General features: G+C 43.2%; 1 protein-coding gene across 2 annotated transcripts in view; it reads right to left on the bottom strand.

The window, feature by feature from the left end:
- The window catches only part of GABRB3 (gamma-aminobutyric acid type A receptor subunit beta3), a 198,258-nt gene that overhangs the window by 81,295 nt on the left and 95,378 nt on the right, over positions 1-21,585 (bottom strand). The window contains exons 1-3 of one of the 2 annotated variants that reach the window (XM_028727833.2): positions 14,565-14,870; positions 14,122-14,213; positions 13,878-13,945 (exon numbers count right to left, since the gene is read on the bottom strand). In XM_028727833.2, coding sequence (XP_028583666.1) covers positions 13,878-13,945; positions 14,122-14,213; positions 14,565-14,644 — 240 coding nt within the window. In that variant the 5' untranslated portion in view covers positions 14,645-14,870. Of the gene's footprint in view, positions 1-13,877; positions 13,946-14,121; positions 14,214-14,564; positions 14,871-21,585 lie in introns of those variants that run through there. The other variant, XM_028727832.2, reaches the window with a different exon arrangement.

Here is a 21,585-nt window from a genome sequence, read left to right as displayed (position 1 = left end):
ACCAAAATCAGCAATCAGACAGAAACGTCAATATAGAGCCCTTCAAAAATGTAGTGCCCTTCAAATTATCACAAGCTACATCTGTATGCGCAATAGCTATATAGCTTAGGTATTCTTGAAAGAGTAAGAAATATATTCTCAAATTCACTTAATGTACAGGAGTACATTCTACACAGAGGATTGTGTCTGAGATAATATCCAGAGTTATCCAAAGTTATCCAGAGTTCTCTTTTGCTCTCTCATGCAATTGTAAAAAGAACTCTGCTCAGGTAATGCTCAAATATCTCAAGAGCAAGAATGCACTTTCAAGAGTCCATTCTTTTGTTGCCACCTGACTGAAACTCCTGTTGTCGTTTAGTCGTGTCTGACTCTTCGTGACCCTGTGGACCAGAGCACGCCAGGCACTCCTGTCTTCCCCTGCCTCCCGCAGTTTGGTCAAACTCATGCTGGTAGCTTCGAGAACACTGCCCAACCATCTCGTCCTCTGTCATCCCCTTCTCCTTGTGCCCTCCATCTTTCCCAACATCAGGGTCTTTTCCAGGGAGTCTTCTCTTCTCATGAGGTGGTTGGAAACTCCTGTTACAAATCTCAAATCAGCATGGCTAAGTCATGCAGGTGAGAATTAGTACTAAGGAATTTGGTGCTGACAGTCAACAAACAAGGAACCTTATCCACGGAGAATGTTTTAAATTGCTGCTTCTGGTGCCTGTTATCATGTTCCCTGGGCCAACATTTTAAAATGTAGTAACCCTGGGGCACCAACATTTAAAAGATTTGCAGCGCAATATAAAATCCCCTTGCACTGGACTGGAAAGGAGAGATGGATTTGGCAGAGATGGAAAGGGGCAATGGTTGGCACAGACCACTGCAATCCATTCGCCAAATATTCAAGCAGGCTGAACTACCATTGGTGGGATTTCCAACAACCCCAGGGCCCAAAGTGGAGCACTCTTATGAGAGCACTGGAAGAATTGTTCATGTACAGAAATACGTAGATGTTCTGTTAGGCTACTGAAGGAGAAATGCCACAAGACTCAAATACTCAGATCAAGCACTCTGTTTTCCTCCTCTCATGTAGGCTACTGTGGTGTTGCGTAATAAGTGATACAAAATACAGTTAAAACAAAACAAAACAAAAAACAAAACAAAACCCATAACAGAAGGAGAAGTGAATTGGCTTGCTCCAGTGTGAAAAACTAACTAGCCTCCTATTAATTCCCATATGTAACTCCCAATTCCCTCCAATATTCAGGGTAATCTATCAATGTGATGTGATTAACTCTCAACTTTCTTAAAGTTGTATCACCACACTATATCTAATATACTAATTATTAAGCTATGTTATTAGATCTTCTATATTTGGCTCAACCTTAATGACTTTACTATTTCTGAAAATGCAGGAATGTAGGCGTTTAATTAAATGAATCCATAATTATCAGTAAACATAAACTGTTAGCAGACTATCCTCTGGAATCAGTATCCAGCTCCAACCTTTGCGGGAACAACAAAATTAAAAAGGGAAATGCATAACATTTTCTCACCATCACACATTTAAGCTGGCACCGAGCTTGAGCAGAGATCTCAGCAGCTGTACCAACAGCGAGACAGACTCCTAAAATATTGCTAAGGTTGCTGTCAAGGTTGAGTGTTAACATATCAATTAGACGATGATGTACATACAGTACCAAATCTAGCAGACTGTTGGCACTAAAATATTAAAACAATAATAGCTGGTGATCTATTGATTTATGAATATACTAGCTTAGGGTAACAATAAATGCTGTTGAAGATGCTTTATGGACATGATGTAACTAACATAATCACAAATGGGCTGCACTCATGGCAAACAAGTTTCAGTTCACACACTCCTACATTGGGGCCAGGGTTAGGAACAGCACTGGGAAACGTTGCTAGATTTATACAAACTCCTTTTGCCTTCCCTCAAAGTTCCTCAGATATTTTCCTTGAGGAGGAATCCTCAAATTTGCTTTACATTTACCATACTCTTCTGTCTATAAGACGCCCCTGTGGATAAGACGCCCCCTAATTTTGGGGACTCAATATTAAGAAAATGGGGGTAGATTGTCCAGAAGGGGAGGAATGCCGAAAAAAAGCTCCCCCAAATTCCAAATGCTTGCGATCGGACGCAATGCAGAAGCCTCCTATCCTATTTCCAATCGACACTAGTAGCCGCCAATCACGCGCCCAATTGCCGCAACAGAGCCCAATCACCAGCAGCCATTGCTGCAGCAGCAACCAATCGCCAGCGGACATTCTAGTAACAGCGACCAATCACAAGCAGACATTGCCGTAGCAGCTTATCACCCGCAATAACGCCAGTGACAATCTACTACTCAAGATAGAAATCCTTTCCACCAACCCCCGTCTGCACTGCCCATGTATAAGAGGACCCCAATTTTTAAGCATTGTTTTAAGGTGAAATTTTTTTGTCTTATACACAGAAAAGTACGGTATGTAATGGGACCATGCTTGCCTTCCCCTTCCCATGCTTCAGAGAAATGATAGATCAGCTGGTTAGAGCATGGTGCTGATAATGAAAAGGTTGCAGGTTTGATCCCTGTATGGGACAGCTGCCTATTCCTGCACTTCAGGGGGTTGGACTAAATGATCCTCAGGGTCCCTTCCAACTCCACAATTCTATGATTCTATGAGTAGTGGATCTGGCAGTCTTTTCAACCATCCCTTTTGAAGCCAACCACACACTTCACAAACATGAACTTTTCTCTGTTAAGACCATGTTTAACTTCTTTGGTTAAATCTGTTTCTAACATTCCAAATAAAACTGGGTAGGAAACATACAGATGTATGGAGAAATATACAGTATCAGAACCAAAGTGATCCCATTATGAGTGTTACAGCATTTGGAATTGGAATTACACACCCAGGGCTTGGTAAACTTGGAACTTTATTTTTACTGTACACCATCTTGATATTTTTTCTTGAATTTGCGGTTTATAACTATTCTTAAATATAAAGTAAATAAATAAACTGCAAGGTGGAATTTGGATTTAAAGTATTCAGATTCCAAAAAAACCAACCCTATCCCCCCCCCCACATTAATTTAACTACCTTACATGTGCAGCTCTGGAACACAAATGCTCTGTTAAAAATACACTGGTGCTCTGTCAAACTGTACCATCTTGGACTTAGTGATAATGATGCCTGTGTGTGCCTAGGAACTTTCTGCCAATTTAGTTCACATGTTTTGGAGATGCCTTAAAGCTGAAACATTTGGAAAGGATGTGAGAGCGAGAATTAATCCTACATTTTCTTCTCTTACTTTAATCCTGGGAATGAGCTGCGTTCAGGCTGGGGCAATAATTCCTGGGCACCTTGAAGTTTTTTGGGTGGAAATGAAGGTGGATAACTTTTTTCTTAAGGTTCTAGCCAAATGCCAGAGAGGTGAATTCACACCAGGATCCATGTAACCAAATGAAGGCATTCCTTAACTCAGACATGGGCAATCTGTGGCCTGCCAAATGCTTGTTTTCTCCTGCCCCAGAGGCTAGGACCCAAAGCAATGGATTCAAGAAAGGAGATTCCAGCTAAACACTGGGAAGAACTTTCTGACAGTAAGAGATGTTTGACAGTGGAACAGACTCCCATGAGAGGCTGCAGACTCTCCTTCCTTGGAGGTTTTTAAGCGGAGGCTGGATGGCCATCTGTATATGTGTGATCTAGTTGAGATTCCTGCATTTCAGGAGGTTGGACCAGATGACCCTCTGGGTCCCTTCCAACTCTACAGTTCTATGATTCTACCAAAGAGGAAAATAAAGTCAATCTGGCTGATCCTTTGTAAGGAGAACATTCATATTACATGGCTGAACTTGGAAACAATTTAAATCAAGATGGAGAGAAATAGAAGTTTGCTTGTCATCTAATCTGCCATCCTTCACCAATCTATGCTTTTTAGTTTGTTTGTTTGTTTGTTTGTTTGTTTGTTTGTTTTTAATTTGGGGGCAAAGCTGTTCTGGGTCAGAAACTCAATGGAATTTCCCCCTTAAATGGTGGAAATGTTCAGGTCACTCTACAAACAGTTGCCTTATGAACTATTTTTCCAGGAACGAATTAGGTTTGTATAGTGGGATCTGCACGTTTCATGTTAAAGGATTTTATTATGTTATGTGGCCTGCTCTGTGACTTCTAGGTGAAGGGCAGTATATAAATTCTGAAAACAAATATATAAATAACATGGGTCACAGCTTATGCTACTTCACTCTTTCTGATTTTAATACAAGCACAGTATGGGGGAGGCATAAGCAAGCTGCTCACACAGTATATGTTTCTCAGAAACACATAGCTACACCAGTCTCGAAACAGTCTGGTTGATCTAGATTTGCCAGATTTTGTTTCTGCAGCAAAGCACACTTAACCTCACCATCTTCAATAACTTTATAGCAAAAATGTACTCGGATAGCTGTGAACAGCTCCCCTGAGTCTTCACTGTCAGGCTTTTGTAACAAGTTGACCTGACCTGGGAGAAGCTAGCAAATGTTGGAAAACCCATAGTGCCTCCCCCCAAATTAAGACTCTTTTGCTGAAGATAAACTTCCATATAAATTATCTTAAATTTTCACCATTGCCTAGATTAGTAGCATTTTAGTGTGCTGAGAGATGCTTGTATAAAATGTGTGTCCCTATATGCTCGCTCTGGTATAGATCAGGAAACACATTCATCTTCTAGACTAAGTGCAGTCTCCAAAGGATTCCAAGCAAGTTGAACAGACATTCTAAGACAAATTAAGCCAGCTACTAAGAATTGATTCTCAACTGCAAATCAACCTTACTTTTGCAAACCCTAATTACATTCAATTTTACATTGGTTATTGAATGTACGAGTCAGACTGCATTTACTCAGAAATAGATACATTATTAGCATGCTCAACGCCATCCTTTAATGCCTCAAATCTGAAAAAAGGAAGGAGACATCTAAAAAACACAATCTAATCTCTGAACCTCATTTTGGTTCAGTGGGGAGGTTAAAACAGGGCACAGAACTGCAAGTAATAAGGTGCTATTCTGTTCTTTTTTGATGATGGAGCTAGATATGTAACAAAAGCTTTGCCAAGTCTGCTGGACCCCCTAACCATCAGCTGATTGGCATATACCATATTTACTCGAATGTAATGCTCACCTTTTTTGGGCCAAATTACATTGCAAAAATTAAGGTGCACATAAGACTTGATGGTGCATTTACATTCACCAGCAAATACTTTTGAGGGTTTCAAGGTTCTGAAAATTGAGGTGTGCATTAGATTCAATGGCACATTAGACTTGAGTAAATACGGTAGTTAGAGCATTACTAAGATGTATAGAAACTTGAGAGACGTTGTAGAGGAGCTTGGAAGGCTATTTAAAGCTACCTTTTGATCCCTAGCAGATGTTCAACATAACTCTGGACATCTTTTGGGGTAAAAGAAACCTCAAGTGAAGACAGTACAGGCCCACTCAAAACACTCTTCTCTTACTCCATAAATCATATCTAGCAGCAGACAATTCCTTAGAGAAAATGTCCTATTTTTATCCATTTCAACATAAGGAGGCAAAATTCTAAAATGTAAATAAACTCCTGTTGAGCATCTAGAACTCCATAAGCTAGCATTTTACTTAATTGAAATTTACACTTGCAGCTTCATAATAGGCTGGGATATATATATATATATATATATATATATATATATATATATATATGCAGGTTTTGGTGTCCTCGGGTGTCTTCCCGTGTAAAAGTTGGGGTGTCTAGGCGACGTTTCGACGAGGTCTCACTCGTCATCTTCAGGCTGGTGCTTTCGGCTTCTTGTTACTGGAACAGAGCAGGATCTCAGTGTTTGAGTTCCTATAAATACTGTTGAGGAGGTGTGTTGTATAGCCTCCAATGTTCTGGGCAGAGAGGAAGTTCCCAGGCTAGTGTGCCTTTTCTTCTTTTGTTCCTTAATTGCTTGAGGGATATCTTGAGTGATTTCTTGAGTGATATCTTGAGTACCACTTAGGTGGGTCATTAGGTGTGGATTAGTTGCTAAAGCCTTTGTGTCTTGACCTCTTGAACTTTGTGAAGATGGCTGTACTGCATTTAGTTGTGCTCTGGCTTGGCTTCGTGTATAGGGGCGAGCTGTGGTTTTGTGGCCTGTGCCAGCCAGATCTGTGTAGGGATTGCAGGGGGGTGCAGCATCCGGAGGTGCCACCATGGTTTGGCTACTGGATGGTGTCTGTAATTTATCTGTGGAGAGGGTCTGGGTTTGGGTCTGGTGTGGTTGATTGGTGATGGCGTTCTGTGTGCCTCTGGGTCTGGTGTCAGTTTTTGTGGGGAGGGCTAATTTCCAGATGTCTGGCAAGCGGGATGTGTCGTCACGCTTGTTCATGTTGTGAGGGTGTTTCTCTATCTCGATGGCTTCCATGATTATTCTCTTGTGGTGATGTTCCATGTTAGAGAGCAATTTGGAATCTGCAAAATTAATTTCGTGTCCTGTTTCTTTCATGTGTTGGAAAAGAGAGGAAGTTTTTTCTTCTTTTTTGACGGCATTCTTGTGTTCTGCGATACGTGCATTTATTCGTCTGTTTGTTTGTCCAATGTACGTGGCTGGGCAGACTTTGCAGGGTATTTCATAGACCCCTTGGTTTTCCAACTGGATTTTATCCTTGGGGTTTCTGAGGATATTGGCTATTTTTTGGTTGGCGCATTTTTTGGTTTGGTTTTGGAAAAACTGGACAGCTTCCTCACACATCTCAACAGCCTACACCCCAAAATACAATTCACTATGGAAATAGAAGCCAACAACCAACTTCCCTTCCTTGACGTCCTAATCTACAAAAAACCTGATGGCTCCCTAGGACACACTATCTACCGGAAAAAAACACACACCAACCGCTACTTACATGCACAATCACACCACCACCCTGCACAAATAAACTCCGTAGCCAAGACTCTCATCTCCAGAACCAAACGCCTGGCTGACAAAGACCACTTGACAACTGAGTTACAGAATCTCTCAAATGTGTTAATTGCCAATGGATACCAGCAAAACAGGGTTACGAAGCTAATCCAAAAAGAAACACCCCCCAAAAACCAAGACACAGAAGAAAACAATGGCATGGCCCTCCTTCCTTATATCAAGGGCACTACAGATAAAATTAGCAAAATCCTCCATAAACACAATATCAAAACAGCCTTTTGCGCCAACCAAAAAATAGCCAATATCCTCAGAAACCCCAAGGATAAAATCCAGTTGGAAAACCAAGGGGTCTATGAAATACCCTGCAAAGTCTGCCCAGCCACGTACATTGGACAAACAAACAGACGAATAAATGCACGTATCGCAGAACACAAGAATGCCGTCAAAAAAGAAGAAAAAACTTCCTCTCTTTTCCAACACATGAAAGAAACAGGACACGAAATTAATTTTGCAGATTCCAAATTGCTCTCTAACATGGAACATCACCACAAGAGAATAATCATGGAAGCCATCGAGATAGAGAAACACCCTCACAACATGAACAAGCGTGACGACACATCCCGCTTGCCAGACATCTGGAAATTAGCCCTCCCCACAAAAACTGACACCAGACCCAGAGGCACACAGAACGCCATCACCAATCAACCACACCAGACCCAAACCCAGACCCTCTCCACAGATAAATTACAGACACCATCCAGTAGCCAAACCATGGTGGCACCTCCGGATGCTGCACCCCACTGCAATCCCTACACAGATCTGGCTGGCACAGGCCACAAAACCACAGCTCGCCCCTATACACGAAGCCAAGCCAGAGCACAACTAAATGCAGTACAGCCATCTTCACAAAGTTCAAGAGGTCAAGACACAAAGGCTTTAGCAACTAATCCACACCTAATGACCCACCTAAGTGGTACTCAAGATATCACTCAAGAAATCACTCAAGATATCCCTCAAGCAATTAAGGAACAAAAGAAGAAAAGGCACACTAGCCTGGGAACTTCCTCTCTGCCCAGAACATTGGAGGCTATACAACACACCTCCTCAACAGTATTTATAGGAACTCAAACACTGAGATCCTGCTCTGTTCCAGTAACAAGAAGCCGAAAGCACCAGCCTGAAGATGACGAGTGAGACCTCGTCGAAACGTCGCCTAGACACCCCAACTTTTACACGGGAAGACACCCGAGGACACCAAAACCTGCATTCCTGTACCCGTGAAAATCTACGAAAGCATATATATATATATATATATATATATATATATATATGCTAAGAATTGGATTTGATTATATATGCTGTGCTACAATACTTGTAACAAAGCCTATAATATAATTGACAGTCAAATTGTGTGCTGCCTTTATGGTACTATGGTAAAAACAGTTCTAGTAATTTGATTTATTTGAATACATTAATCCTCTATCTTTAAGGTAGAGTTCAGGTTTTAATAGACCAATTATGCAAAAAGCTGATTCCAATGTCTAGGTTTAAATCAAATAAATTAGTATCATTACCACTACCAGGTTTAAAGAGTGTGCCTGAAATGCTTTAATAATTACTGAGGTTAAAAATTTAAAAACCACAGTATCATCTTGGTATTACATGCATCTGATTAATAATTCTAACGTGGACAACCAATATGATGGTTGATCTGCCGCTTATATATTCATTTCAGAATGGTGTTATGTAAAAAAAAAAAAGATGTTGTTGTTTTAAATCAAGCACTAATCTTTACATTCTGGAGTATCCTGAAGCTTAATTATATGAAAATATAGTCTGACAAGCAGAGAGTCCCAACAGGATGATGAAACACGCTTTAGTTATGAAAGCAGCTTCATCTAGACACATTAAAACCAACGAATTTAAGTTAGTCATATTTAAGACGAATTATTTCAAAGGGTCCAACATGAGCATGATTTCATCAAATACAAGCCACAGTAAATATTAGTGGTGCACATTTTAACGAGGTTTCTGGTAAAATCAGATTGCCTGTAATTAATAAATTTTATTTACCAGAGATACCACAGAACGGTGGTTCAAAGACTTTTCCTGCCACAGATCACCTGAAAATTGCTGATCATCTTGTTGGACCTCTTAATGGTTTTTCTGCCTGTGGTAGAATTTGTAATGTGTTGTGCTAGATGCTGTATGATTTTAATTGCTTATTTTATTTCTTATACAGTGTATTTTATTGCAGCACAATTTGAATTCCATGGAATTCGAATTGCAATACAATAAAATACAATATAAGTAATGAAAGAAGCAATAAAATTAGAAAAAAAATCTATATGAATATTTAATGCAATGGCTGTGCTGTCTCCCGTCTTCAACCACGAATACACAGATATGCTGCAGACCGGTGGAATGAAGCTTGCAGACCATTGGTGGTCCAGAAACCAAAGTTTGGGAACCACTGCCATAGAAAAGGGCAGCTCCCAGTGTTTCATCACACTTAAGTAAATGCAAGTGGCTTATGCATTATACAAAGAGGCAGAGGGCATGAAGAAAGGAGCAGATCTGTTTCCCAGTAGTTTCTATCAAGTTCCATGCCACAAAGGAAATGGGCTACCATCTGTACTGTTTATTTTCTCCCATATAAGCAAATGGGGAAGTAGTTCAGCTAGCACACGGAGTTTCAGCTGTGCAGTGGAACATCCCTGCCCTCTCCCCTCCCTGTGCCTCCCCTGAATCTATTCTGGAAGTTTCCCCAACCCATTGGAACATATTTATAGGGAGCAGAGGGGGCACACAGGGAGAGGAGAGTGCGAGGAAGTTCCATTGCACAGCTGAAACTTATTGCACTGTTGGATTTCACCCCTAGTTACCATTTACTCCAGTGTAGAGAAGTACTACACTTGCGAAGGGAGCACAATTATGGTTGGAACGAAAACGGTAACAGGAATCCCACAAGGATGTACAGTACTGTACATCTCATTGCTAGGGGTCCTTGTGTTATGCCCCCCCCCCTTTTCACATTCATCCCATCTATCACAAAAGTCAGTTTCTGGCTCCCTTCTTTGCACCCTCTAGCTGTAAGTTAAGATTTCCACATGGTTTAATTCTCTCTCTATGAAGCCATGGCCCCCAACACCTTTAACAGGAGATAGGCTGGGGAACTCTCACTGTACCCCCTTTCCACAACCTAATATGGTGGTTTTCACAGCAGAATGGGTTTGAAGACCCGAACACCCTGTATCACATTGCTCAGATTCACTTCTGACCCAGCAACAGCAGCTTAGACTACACAATAAACCACCTCCCAACCATGACTGGCATTTTCCTATTTTCTAAACAAATTACTAACCTCACTTGCATGTAGAACAGAGTGCACAACTGCAGAAATTAAATGTCACCAATTGCTTCTTTGGGGACATTACCATAAGCCCTGCTCTGAAGTGAGTCCCTGAGCTCAAATCTGTGTCTCAAGAATCAGGACATATAACATGAAGTAGATAGCCATTTGCGCGAGACGTTTCAACCTACATCTGTAGCTGTCAAGGGATTCTTAGGATAATCAATTAACTGGGTACCAGACTAGATGGAATATATGTTCTGTCCCTGTCATGCTTGTATTCATTACTTAAGCTGTTTATTTTAAACATCCCATTCATCATGTGACATGGCCTAATAAATCAGAACCCTGCAATGTTTCAGGACCCACTGATGAATAAATGTGATTAAGTACTGGGCATACGGAGGTACAGATTAAAAACTAAATATATTCTTCCAATTATAGGCACTTTGCGGCAGACTATATAAAACAGCAATAGATTCCAGAGTTGTTTACCAATTACTATGGGGAAGGGCCATAATTGAGCAATGAGGTATTTTCTTCCATGCACTCTCTGCAAATACTGGAGGCAGGGAAGGCAGTATAGACATTTTATTATAACTAGTTGCAGCAGCAAAGTTCAGGCAACTTAAAACCAATTCAACTTCTGGCTATACTAATTTGCCAAACTGAAAAAAATCTCCAGTCCTGATTATTTTTATTGGAGATCTAATTGAGCAGATGCTGAGGATATACAATATATGTTTTCATCACATCCTGCTTACAAATTTAGCAGGAGCAGCTAGTGTCCTCCCTGAAAATCCCACCCTGGCCCTAACAGCTTTCCATTATTTCCCCAGTTGTGAGGGTGAGGGGAGGACAATGGACAAGGCATCTACAGCTATGAATTGGTGTACTTAGGAAGGTGTTGCTCCAAGTGGCTTCTTGTTCCAGAAACGACAAAGAGACTTGCAGCACCATAAAACCTTAAGAATTAAGGAAACGAACTGCAGAACTTTCCTGAATTTTATTTCCTTCTGACCTCACTGTTTACAATCCTCTTCCTCGCCACTATGTATACCTGTATCTGCAACTCTGGATAACATACTGTAACTCTGGATAATGTACTGTAGTCCACAAAAGCTTATGCTATCATCAAATTGTTAGTCTTCAAGGTGCTGTAAGACCTTGAAGGTCTTCTGGATGGTCTTCCTCCAGAATCCTCATTACCTCAAAACACAGAGCTGGGACCACATCTCTGCCCTGAGTTGACAGTAACTGAGGGTACAGAACATGTGTTTTAAGTTTGCATTGTATCACAAAACAATGACTCTTGTGTGTTCTGTGTCCTTCTAATTTCATTTGAGGCTTCCTCAGCTATTTTGGGCCAACACCCTTTGAAGAAAATACTCTGAAAATATCCACCAGCATTTCCTGAAGTTGAAAAACAGTAAACACCTACTCAAAAAGAAGTGTAGATAATAGGTTAAACTGTCAAAGCATTAGGATACAGTCCTACACAGAAGTACTTAGAAACAAGGCCCATTAAAATCAATGGGTGATAACCAAATAAGTTATACTCACAGTAGATAGAGATTTCACTAGGTCTTATCTAAGCATGATTAATACTGGAAAGCACCCATTGGAATGGGAAGCTGTTTCTAATTTGATGATATACAGAAAGACAGGAAGTACACTTAATTTGTGTTTCCTGTTCACTGCACTTCTCTACCACATCCAAAAGGAACCTTATTCCCCAGAAAATTTGGTTAGGATTGGAGTACTAAATATAAAACAGCATAAGAGGAAACAATGAGAAGCCACAATTGATATTTTCCAGGGCAGATAAGTAATGTGTTCAATATTGTGTTAAGAACCAGTGTCCCATCTGAGAACAGGAAACCTGCCTCTTGTATTATTTGAGACCATCATGAATCACCAAATAACTATAGAAACACAAATAACTTCTGAACTTAATAAATCTGACAATCAAAATCATTTAGCGATTGTAAAGGTATTGGGTTCAATAGTAAATAACCATCATGTTTTTAACTTCTAAGTAACAAGTAATATGTCAACATATTTGAATCAATCTGTTTCTTCTGCAGAAGCCACACCTTTTAAGATTTTCCAAACAACCAAACACAAAAAAGTAATTTATTCTGCTCATAATTGTATTAAGAATACAGTAATCTATTGGGTCAAATAAATTCAATCTATACAACACATTCTAAACATACAATGAAGCACAACAAAAGGGATTTTTAAAAAACTACTTTATCCAGTTTTGTAGAGGATTAGAAAGCATCTTAAAATAGTTTCTCTCTAATATTTCCTCTATTCTGTTTATTCTTTAAAACACTGTTGATACATTCTCTTTTATTTATTTTCAAACAGCATAGCACCCAACATGTTTATTACTAAAGAACATATAAATAGACGTAAAAAAACCCATTAGTATAATATATTAATACTAACTTGAGACTTTTAGATATGTTTGATATTAATGCCATAGTTCTTACAAGAAGTCTTCTAGAGATTTCTTTTTGCAAATGAAGCATTTCAGCAAGGCATATTTAGGACTGCAAAATACGATAAAGTGCTTGCACATATATCCCATTTAATATTGGGGGGAAAGTTTCCCTGCCCAGGTCATTAGTGAGATCCCAACTCTATTGTGATATATCTTTTACTTTTAACAGTGCAAACGTACACATAGAAGTAAGTCTCATTAACATCATTGGGGTTTACTCCCAGGAAAGTGGGGATAGGATGCAGCGTAAGTTCTCATGTGCCAAAAACATTTGCCGCATGGCAAAGCCACACATTTGTTACTTGGTTCGAAGTTATTTGCACTTATTATTTGAAATGTTCCATGCTCTACAGCGGTGACAAGCAGCATGGGTTTTTTAAGTGGAACCAGGTCATGATTTAGACAGTGCAATGCCTCCTTCACACACAATACAAGCAGTGCAGTTTTAAAACTCTGATTATGGTGACATCTGCAATCCCAGCAAGCAGCAGGAACAACAGATGCATCTGGGCAACAGAAGTTCCCTTTCAGCACCTGAGACAGCACTCTGAAATCCTGCTTTACCCCCTTCAGCATGCAGTCTACTCTGCTGCCATCAACTGAACACCCCCACATGCAAGTACTAACTGCGTATGACACACCCAAGCCAGCCATTAGACCGGCTTTTGCTGCATTACAACTTCTCAAATCAACAAGCGGTCCTCGCCAAGCAGCAAAGAGTAGCATCACAAACCGTTATGGGGAGGCTCAATGTATATATAACAGGGGCCAGGGTCACCTCCCCCAGAAAATGCCGAAGATTAGCAACTGCTTGTTTCCGGCACTTGTCAAAACTTTCAGCCCAGGTGCTCACTGGCTGAAAGGGCCTCATATTTAACACCCTTCCACCTACTGCCCCTCCTAAGCACACTCCAGCTTCCTGGAGGGGGACGCAGACTAGATAAGGTGGTCCTGGGGTCCCGTCCAACTCTACAATTCCATGATTCCTCTGTCTCTGAGCGTGATCACCAACACCGAGATTCAGGACCATTGAAAAAGCCTTACATCCAACACAGTAAGTTCCCAGCCATGTCCATGCCGAAGTCACCAGAGACCTACTCACCATGTTGACTTCTGACACCATGTCGATGCTGGCAATGTCTATGTTCATCCCGACGTTCACTGGGGGGCCTAAAGGAGAACAGGAGACAGTGTCACTTGGCCCCACACTTGGTAGAAACATGGTTTCCCCCCCCCTCCTCTCTTTCAAGAATATTCCTCCTCCCCCTCCCCAAGGGGAAGAAAAAAAAAAACCCGCACAGAATCCGAGACAGACAAGAACAAGAGACACCAAACCAGAGACTCACCTCCAAAATCCGGTCTGAGGCGAATGTCGTAGCCTTTCAGCAATTTATCCACCGTTTCTTTCACGAAGGACATGTTCCCATGATCGCTCACACTGTGGGGGGGAAAGGAGGAGTTTGAGGAGAAATGTGAAAGCGGGGGGGTAGAGATTGAAAAGGGTGAGAGGGATATGAAAAGTCCGAAAAGATGTGAAGGGTTTTTAAAAAATTTAAAAGGGGGGGGTGAGGAAAAGTGAAGCGATAAAGGGGAAGAGATGGAAAGGAGGGGAAGGAGGGGCGAGGGAAAGAAAGGCGAAGGAGCGAGGCAGGGACAGAGGAGGAGAGAGAGGTCGGCAAGGGGGGCAGAAAAAGAAGCTCTGGTCAGTTCGGGTGGCTGGTCGAGCCGCAGCCCTCCCCCCCCCTCGCGGCGTCCCCTCCCTCCCCTCCCCGCCAGGCGCCGCTCCTACCTCTGGGCGCAGCAGACCACGGCCACCAGGACCGGAGCGGAGAAGACGCCGAAGATCCTGCCTCGTCCCAAGCCCCACATCCCTCCGCTCCGGGCTCCCTTCCCGCCGCAGCAGCAGCAGCAGCTGCCGCCGCGGCCGCGTGCGGTTCCGGCTGCCCGAGAGCCGCCGAGGAAGAGGCGGAGGCGACAGTCCCCTCGCCTGCCTCTCTCTCTCGCTCCTCCGACGCTCCCCCCGCCCAGCGCAGGAGGCTGAGGCGAAGCTCTTGAGGAGAGCGAGAGAGAGGCAGCTGAGGAGAACTGCCCCCCCCAACACCCCCACCCCGCGCCGCCCGGTCTTCCTCCCCCCCCCCCACCTCCCCACACGCCTCGCCCAGGGAGGCTCGGACTTGGAGCTCAGGGCACCGGCGAGCTGAGGGCGCCGAGCTCGGACGGGCGCCGCCGCCGCCTTCTCCCGCCAGGAGACTCTGCTCGGCTCCTCTGGGCGCCGTCCATGCCACGCAGGCACCCCCGGAGAGCCCTTGTGGCCGGGCGCCTGGGGCCAAGCTGAGGCCACCTCGGTAGGAACCAGCAGCAGCAGCAGCCGCCTTCCCGCCCTCCTCCGCTTAGTGCTGCCTCCACTCAGGCGGCGGCTGGCGACAGCGCCAATGCCGGGCGCGCATTCAGGCGCGAGCCGGGTGGAGCCTCGCGCGCCAAAGCAGGCGTGGGACAGGCGGCGGCAGCCACAGGTGCAGCTTCTCCTCAGAGGCGCGAGGCGCAGCGCGGGGCCACCTAGAGGGGCGTGTGCGGACGGAGCGAGGGCATGGTCGGGAGCCGAGGGGCTAGGCCCTCCGAGGAGAGCCGCCCTCAGCGCCGAGGACTCGCCCCCTCTTGGCCTTGCTGGCTGCCAGTGGCTAGTGGGCCTCGAAGGGCCTAGGAAAGCAGCCCAAGTTTGGGCCGCTTTCTCAGGGGCTGGGCTACGGAAGTTTCCCCTCATAAACTGCTCCTCCCATGCATCTGCTGGGAGGTTGGGGACTTTCCTGGCTTGGAGGTTTTCGGGCAGAGGTTGGATGCATAGCTGTCAACTTTCAGATTTGAAAATAAGGGATCAGCAGCGTCACCTGACAGTCTACGGGATACCTAACAATCAGGGATAGCAGTGGGAAACGGCGCTGAAATAAGGGAATTTCCCGCCAAAAAAAGAGGAAAGGTTGACAGCTATGGTTGGATGGCCATCTGTCTGTCATGGATGCTATAGTTTTTCTTTCTTTCCCCTGACTGGGAATCAAACTCGGGCCGCAACGAATCCTAACCACTAGACCACCAGGAAATGGATGCTATAGTAAAGGGTCCTGCATTGCAGGGGGTTCGACCAGATGACCAACTTTGCCATTCTGTGATTGTGTGCTGAGACTTCTTTCTGCTCTATTCTTTTATACCCTGCTTTCCCCACAGGCTCACAATAAATAAACCCGCAAGGTGAAAGAGCAAAGACTTCATGCGCCATCCATCAGTCCTGGTGCCCTTCATTTCCTTCCTTCCTGAGGCCAGGAAGACTGCAGAGGTGTCCTTTCTTGGCGCAGGTTTCCCCACATGAAAGGTCGGTTCACATGCCCCACAGAACACTAGGTGATGGCAGCCATGGGAGGGCAGCCCAAAGGTGAGTCCAGCAGCAACCCTCCTTGCAGCAGCCCTCTTCCTGTACGAAGTGCAAGCTTCTTCACTCATAGGTGCCAACTCCCTGGGTGCCTGAGCTCTCACAAAATTCCCCATGAAGGGGCTGGGCACCCACAAATTTCAGTGCCAAGGCCATGCACCCACGGTCACCGGGCCAAGTTGGCACTCCTGCGTTCACTTTACCTTCAACCCCCTCCCATGACTTTGCCCTGCAGGACTTTCTGATCTTGTAGCCTGCTACATCCCTTTTAATGATATTTTTGCTTCTCTAGCTCCACCACCCTGGGCATTCCAAAGGCTGTCTGCTCTGTCCTTTCTGCATTCTTGCCCCATAGGCTTGGCACTTCCTTCTATGGATGGTGCCACCTCTCAAAACCCTCTCTGCCTCAAGAAGCCCTTGGCACAACTCCCTAGTTCCCAGCCTTGAGAGCAAAGCAATGTGTCACAGTAGCCCTCTTTGGGTGTGTGTGTGTGTGTGTTGTTGTTGTTGTTGTTGTTTTGCTGTAGCCAGTTTAATTTATTTTAAAGCATTTATAAGGTGCTTAATATTTTTTGAAATCTCTATTTGTATACAATACAAAACAAACAATATCATTAAAACGAAACTGCAACGTAAAGCCGATGAAACGGTAGCATAAAAACATAGAAAAGTATATAAAACCAAATAAAACAGGGATTCAGGGGATTCAGACATATATAACAGGGTACAGTCAGGGAAGACCTGTCTTTACAAGACATCTCTAGCAACCAATGGTTCCTGCTTTTATGCTCCTCTCCAGACCTGGGCTTGGCTTTGATTCTATTTGGAGCTGTCCAAGGTCCTGCTACAAGCCTGAATCTCTGCTCTGCTCTGCTCTGACTTACATAGAACCCCTTCACATGTTTAACATGTGAAGACAGCTTTGAAGTTGCCTCCCCCCCCCCGAAGTGTCAATAGCAACTCTTGTGGCCCCAGGCAGGATTAGGGTTGAACCACATGGGGAGGTGGGTTTAATTCTTTTCTCCTGCACCATAGTCCCCCCTCCCCCCCCAAAGCCCTTCTCCAAGTTGCTATTTGGGCAAGGCAGAGAAGCTTCCATTGGCACCACTGAGCTTTGGCCATAAGCCTGCATGAATTTGCCCACAAAGAGCCATAGAATACTTAACAGGCTGGATAGTTCTCCTTGTGGTCGCTATAATCTGTGGTACTTCAAGTTTTGTGCCATAGATCCTCTGGCAACCCAAAAGGGACCTGGGGCCTCAGCTCTCTGAGATATAACAATAACGTTAAATAATCACACATTTGCCTGACTTCAGGGATCTTAAGCCTACTAATGCAGCTGTTCTGCCCTATCTTGCTGACTTGGAATAAGGCGAAACTGAGACGTGACTATCTTGGCTCCACTTACCCAGCCTTCTACATAGTTTCCAACTCATACGTATTCAGCTTTCTCTTTAAAATCTATAACACATTGGAAGATATATTTTTTCTTGTTTAAAAAAAGAACAAGGTTTCTTATTAAGGGAATATACATCATCATCGGACATTGTGTTTCTGAGTAATGCCCTATATAGGCAAATTGGAAGGAAATGTGAGGTGTGAACAAATCAACACTTGTGTAAGATGTGTAAAATCTGTTATAATTATAAGGTTATTTCTCCCATTTAGCTTTGCTGTGAAATTTCTGTTTGCTTGCTGATAGTCTATGGGGGGGGGAGAGGTTTAATTTATTATGGATATAGAGCATTTGTTTGCTTCTCTGGGTTCTTACTTCCGTGTGATCCTTTACAAATTTGAAACGATCATAATGTATTATTTGATATTATTTAAACGTAAGATGGCATGTGTTTTTTTAGACTGCAATTTTAAAAAATGTGGAATAATACCAGAAGCCACCCAGTGACTTGGGAGTTTTCCTCTGGTGGAAACTGAATCTTGTTACTCTTATCAATTCAGCTGGCTAATTCTCATTTCCAGGTCTTTGCCTATCCTCTTTTGGCAAACTGGCATGCATGTGTGTTTTTCTCTTCAAGGAAACAATGGAAAACAATTTGAGAAAGAGGAGGTACACATTGTGTGTGCCATTACAGATTTCACTAGTGAAGAGAAAAGAGGTATCAGGTTCTGATTGGTGGGTGGGAGAAGACAGGATTATCAGAAACAACAAAAAGCTTACTAAGCATTAAATTGCAGGGGAGAAAAGAATGTGCTTTATAAACACATACAGCTGTACCTTGGAAGTCAAATGGAATCCGTTCCGGAAGTACATTCGACTTCCAAAATGTTTTGAAGCCAAAGCGCGGCTTCTGATTGGCTGCAGGAATCTTCTGCAGCCGATCGGAAGCCGTGGAAGCCACACCGGACGTTCGGCTTCTCAAAATCATTCGAGAACCAGAACACTCACTTCCAGTTTTTGATTGTTTTGGAGCCGAAACGTACAAGTACCAAGTCATTCGGCAACCAAGGTACGACTGTATTCAGGTTGCGGTCCTATAAGGATTTGAGAGTAAGTCCCACTGACATCAGTGAAATTTGCTTCTGAGTAAATGTGCCTAGGACCACATGGTTTTCATGCATCATAACAAGAGTAACTGAGTGCACGAAAACAGTGAGTTTGCTGGGGGGGGGGGGGGATAGATGCTTCTGTGGAATATTCCCATTAAATTCAAAATGTACAGGGGTGTGTGCCCTTCCTAAATGGCACTGCTGGCACCCATGTGTTGTGGGGAGGGGATGTTCTAGGACAAAAATGAAACTTGACAAAAATTGTGAGCTTGCCATACCATAAACCAATGTATGCTGGTTCATCAGGATTTGAAAGAGGCATATGTTACTCTCAATAAGAGCAATCACGATAGGTGAATACTCTTGGGCAAGGAATGAACTTTTGGCTTTGCAATCAGAGTTACAAAGACACTGGCAAATCAAACACACTGGATCAGTAAGAGTGCAATCGTACCTTGGTTCTATTCAGAAGAAATGGTCAGTATAGTCCTAGCCATACTAGATAACATAACTGCATGTTTTCCTCCAGTGTGGCCTGAAGCATGCAAAATCTTTCCATCCCCCAGAGCATGATCTCAAGGCAAGGGTTTCAAGGTGAGCAATGTCATGACCAGACTGCTTCTGCTCCACTTAAAATCAGTGGAGACTGGTGACTATTGGTATTGGTAGGATGGAAAGGAGGGAGCCGAACAGTAGGTAGAGCCACAGCCAATAACAGGCACAATCAACTAATTATAGTTTTGTTCCCATTCTGCTCCTAGGTGAGTTTTATAAGGGCAACACTGAATCTAAGGAGGAGCAAGCTGACAGACTGTGCCCCCCCAACCCCAACCCCTGGGCTGCTTGTCAGTACAAAGGCAGGCAGGTGGAAACTGGATTACATTGATGGGACCTTGCCCAATTTCCCCAAATGGACTAGCCTCATTGCTTAAAATGTAATATCTGTGTTCACACATTCTTTATGTAGGGCATAATTCAACCAAAGCAAGCACGGTTAAATATGATTTCAGTGTGTGGGAGCTAAGGACACGTTTCAAAGGGTGAGTTAAAGAGCTTAACTTTGGCTGGATTGTTCCTCTGATGTGCTCCAAACTTAATAGCAATACTATCTTGTAAGATACATACAGGTTATTAATAAGGGAATTCTGTTAATCGTTTTAAGACCATCTGTGCTCATCAAAGCTGGACTAATATAGTGAAAAGAGTGGACAACACTTGTTTAATCTGCTCTAGGGCTTCTTCCAGTTATGTGCATAATTGCAAAATCTGGTACTACTTTAGTTGCATTGGGATTAAAAAATAAAATAAAATAAAAAATGCTGCATTACAATATTACTGTAGTGAATAAATGCAACTGCTGTGAAGAAAGTATTGAAAAAAGGAATTGTGACTCATTTGGCATCTGTTCCTTAAGGTATCACAATTCAAGGACATAGTCCAACCAGCTAGAAACATTCATAGAGTTGGGAGGGATCATTAGGGTCATCTAGTCCAACCCCTCGCAATGCAGGAATATGCAGGTGTCCCATATGGGGATTGAACCTGCAACCTTGGCGTTATCAGGCTCTAACAAACTGAGCTGTGCTAATGCATGGGCCAAGGATAGTGCAGAATGGGGCCAGTGAAGGGTGTGGCCTGGGAAGAGGAAATGGCCTAGTGCAGGCATAGGCAAACTCTGGCCCTCCAGATGTTTGGGACTACAATTCCCATCGTCCCCAGCTAACAGGACCAGTGGTCAGGTATGATGGGAATTGTAGTCCCAAACATCTGGAGGGCCAGAGTTTGCCTATGCCTGGCCTAGTGGCCAGATGGAAAGACTTGGAGGGCCACATTTTGTCAATAGGCCTGCGGCTTTCCACCTCTGCTTTAAAAGATGCTAGCAGAGATGTTGCCTCACCAGTTACTCCTACCTCAAACTCGCTCCCCAAGAAAACCAGTTGCTGACCAGGGTTTTTTTTGTTTTTTGTTTGTATTAAGTTTGCTGGGTTTGATTCCCCCCACCCACCAACCCTGCACTCTGTTACATTATGGTAATTTCATGGCTGTTGATGAAGACTGCATTTGCTTTTCAGGCCTGGAAAATTAATCAGTACAGTTGTACACTGAGATCATAAATGGAATTTTCCACTGCAGTCTTAATATTCTCTAGAGCATATGGTATGACAGGTGTCAGTGTCATAACTTTATTACGTAGAATATTACTGTGCCTGTAGAACTGAACTATGCCTAGGTGTGCACTTTATGGTCAAATAAAGAACGTATCTCATCAGAACACGTACTCCTGCAACAATACCCACCCTCTCCTTCTTTTAGACTTCAGACTTTGCTATGTCTGATAAGCCAGTATGTTATAAACCCCATTTTGGTAAGTTGCCCAAAACCTATCAGTCACAGATACAAGTTCTCAGGAAAGCAAATGCCAGCTTCTATGAATAGCCATGTGCTCTGATTAAAAAACAAAAACCATACATCATTTTCAAGTTTTTCCCCTTCTCTCTCTGGGGCCAAACTAGACATGATATACAGTTGTGTGTTTCTTTTCCCCAGTTTTGTTTTTAATCAAAAGCTGCCTCGGGAGTCTGAAAGTTTGGGCAGAGGAAAAGCGGCGGGAGAAAGTGGGTGGGTTTTATTGTTATTTGGCACTACAAAACAATAAACCAGTTCAAACTTAGAAAGAAGTTTCAAAGTTTGTGAGCTGGAGAAGAGGAAGAGAGAATAACTTGAGTAATTCAAAATACAGTCTGTATGAACTGAACAGTGCTTAGATAGTTTTTTTTTAGCTGCTATTTTGTTAGTGTTAATATTGTTTGATAGATTATAAATGCTGTATTGATTTTTTAATCAGAGTTGCTGTAATTGTGATGTTCAGATTATTTTTAATTGC

The sequence above is a fragment of the Podarcis muralis genome, chromosome 4 (genome assembly GCF_964188315.1).
Source record: "Podarcis muralis chromosome 4, rPodMur119.hap1.1, whole genome shotgun sequence".
In the NCBI taxonomy this organism is placed as follows: Eukaryota; Metazoa; Chordata; class Lepidosauria; order Squamata; family Lacertidae; genus Podarcis; species Podarcis muralis.
Note: the sequence above shows the minus strand (reverse complement) of the source record. Positions and strands in the feature narration are given on the sequence as shown.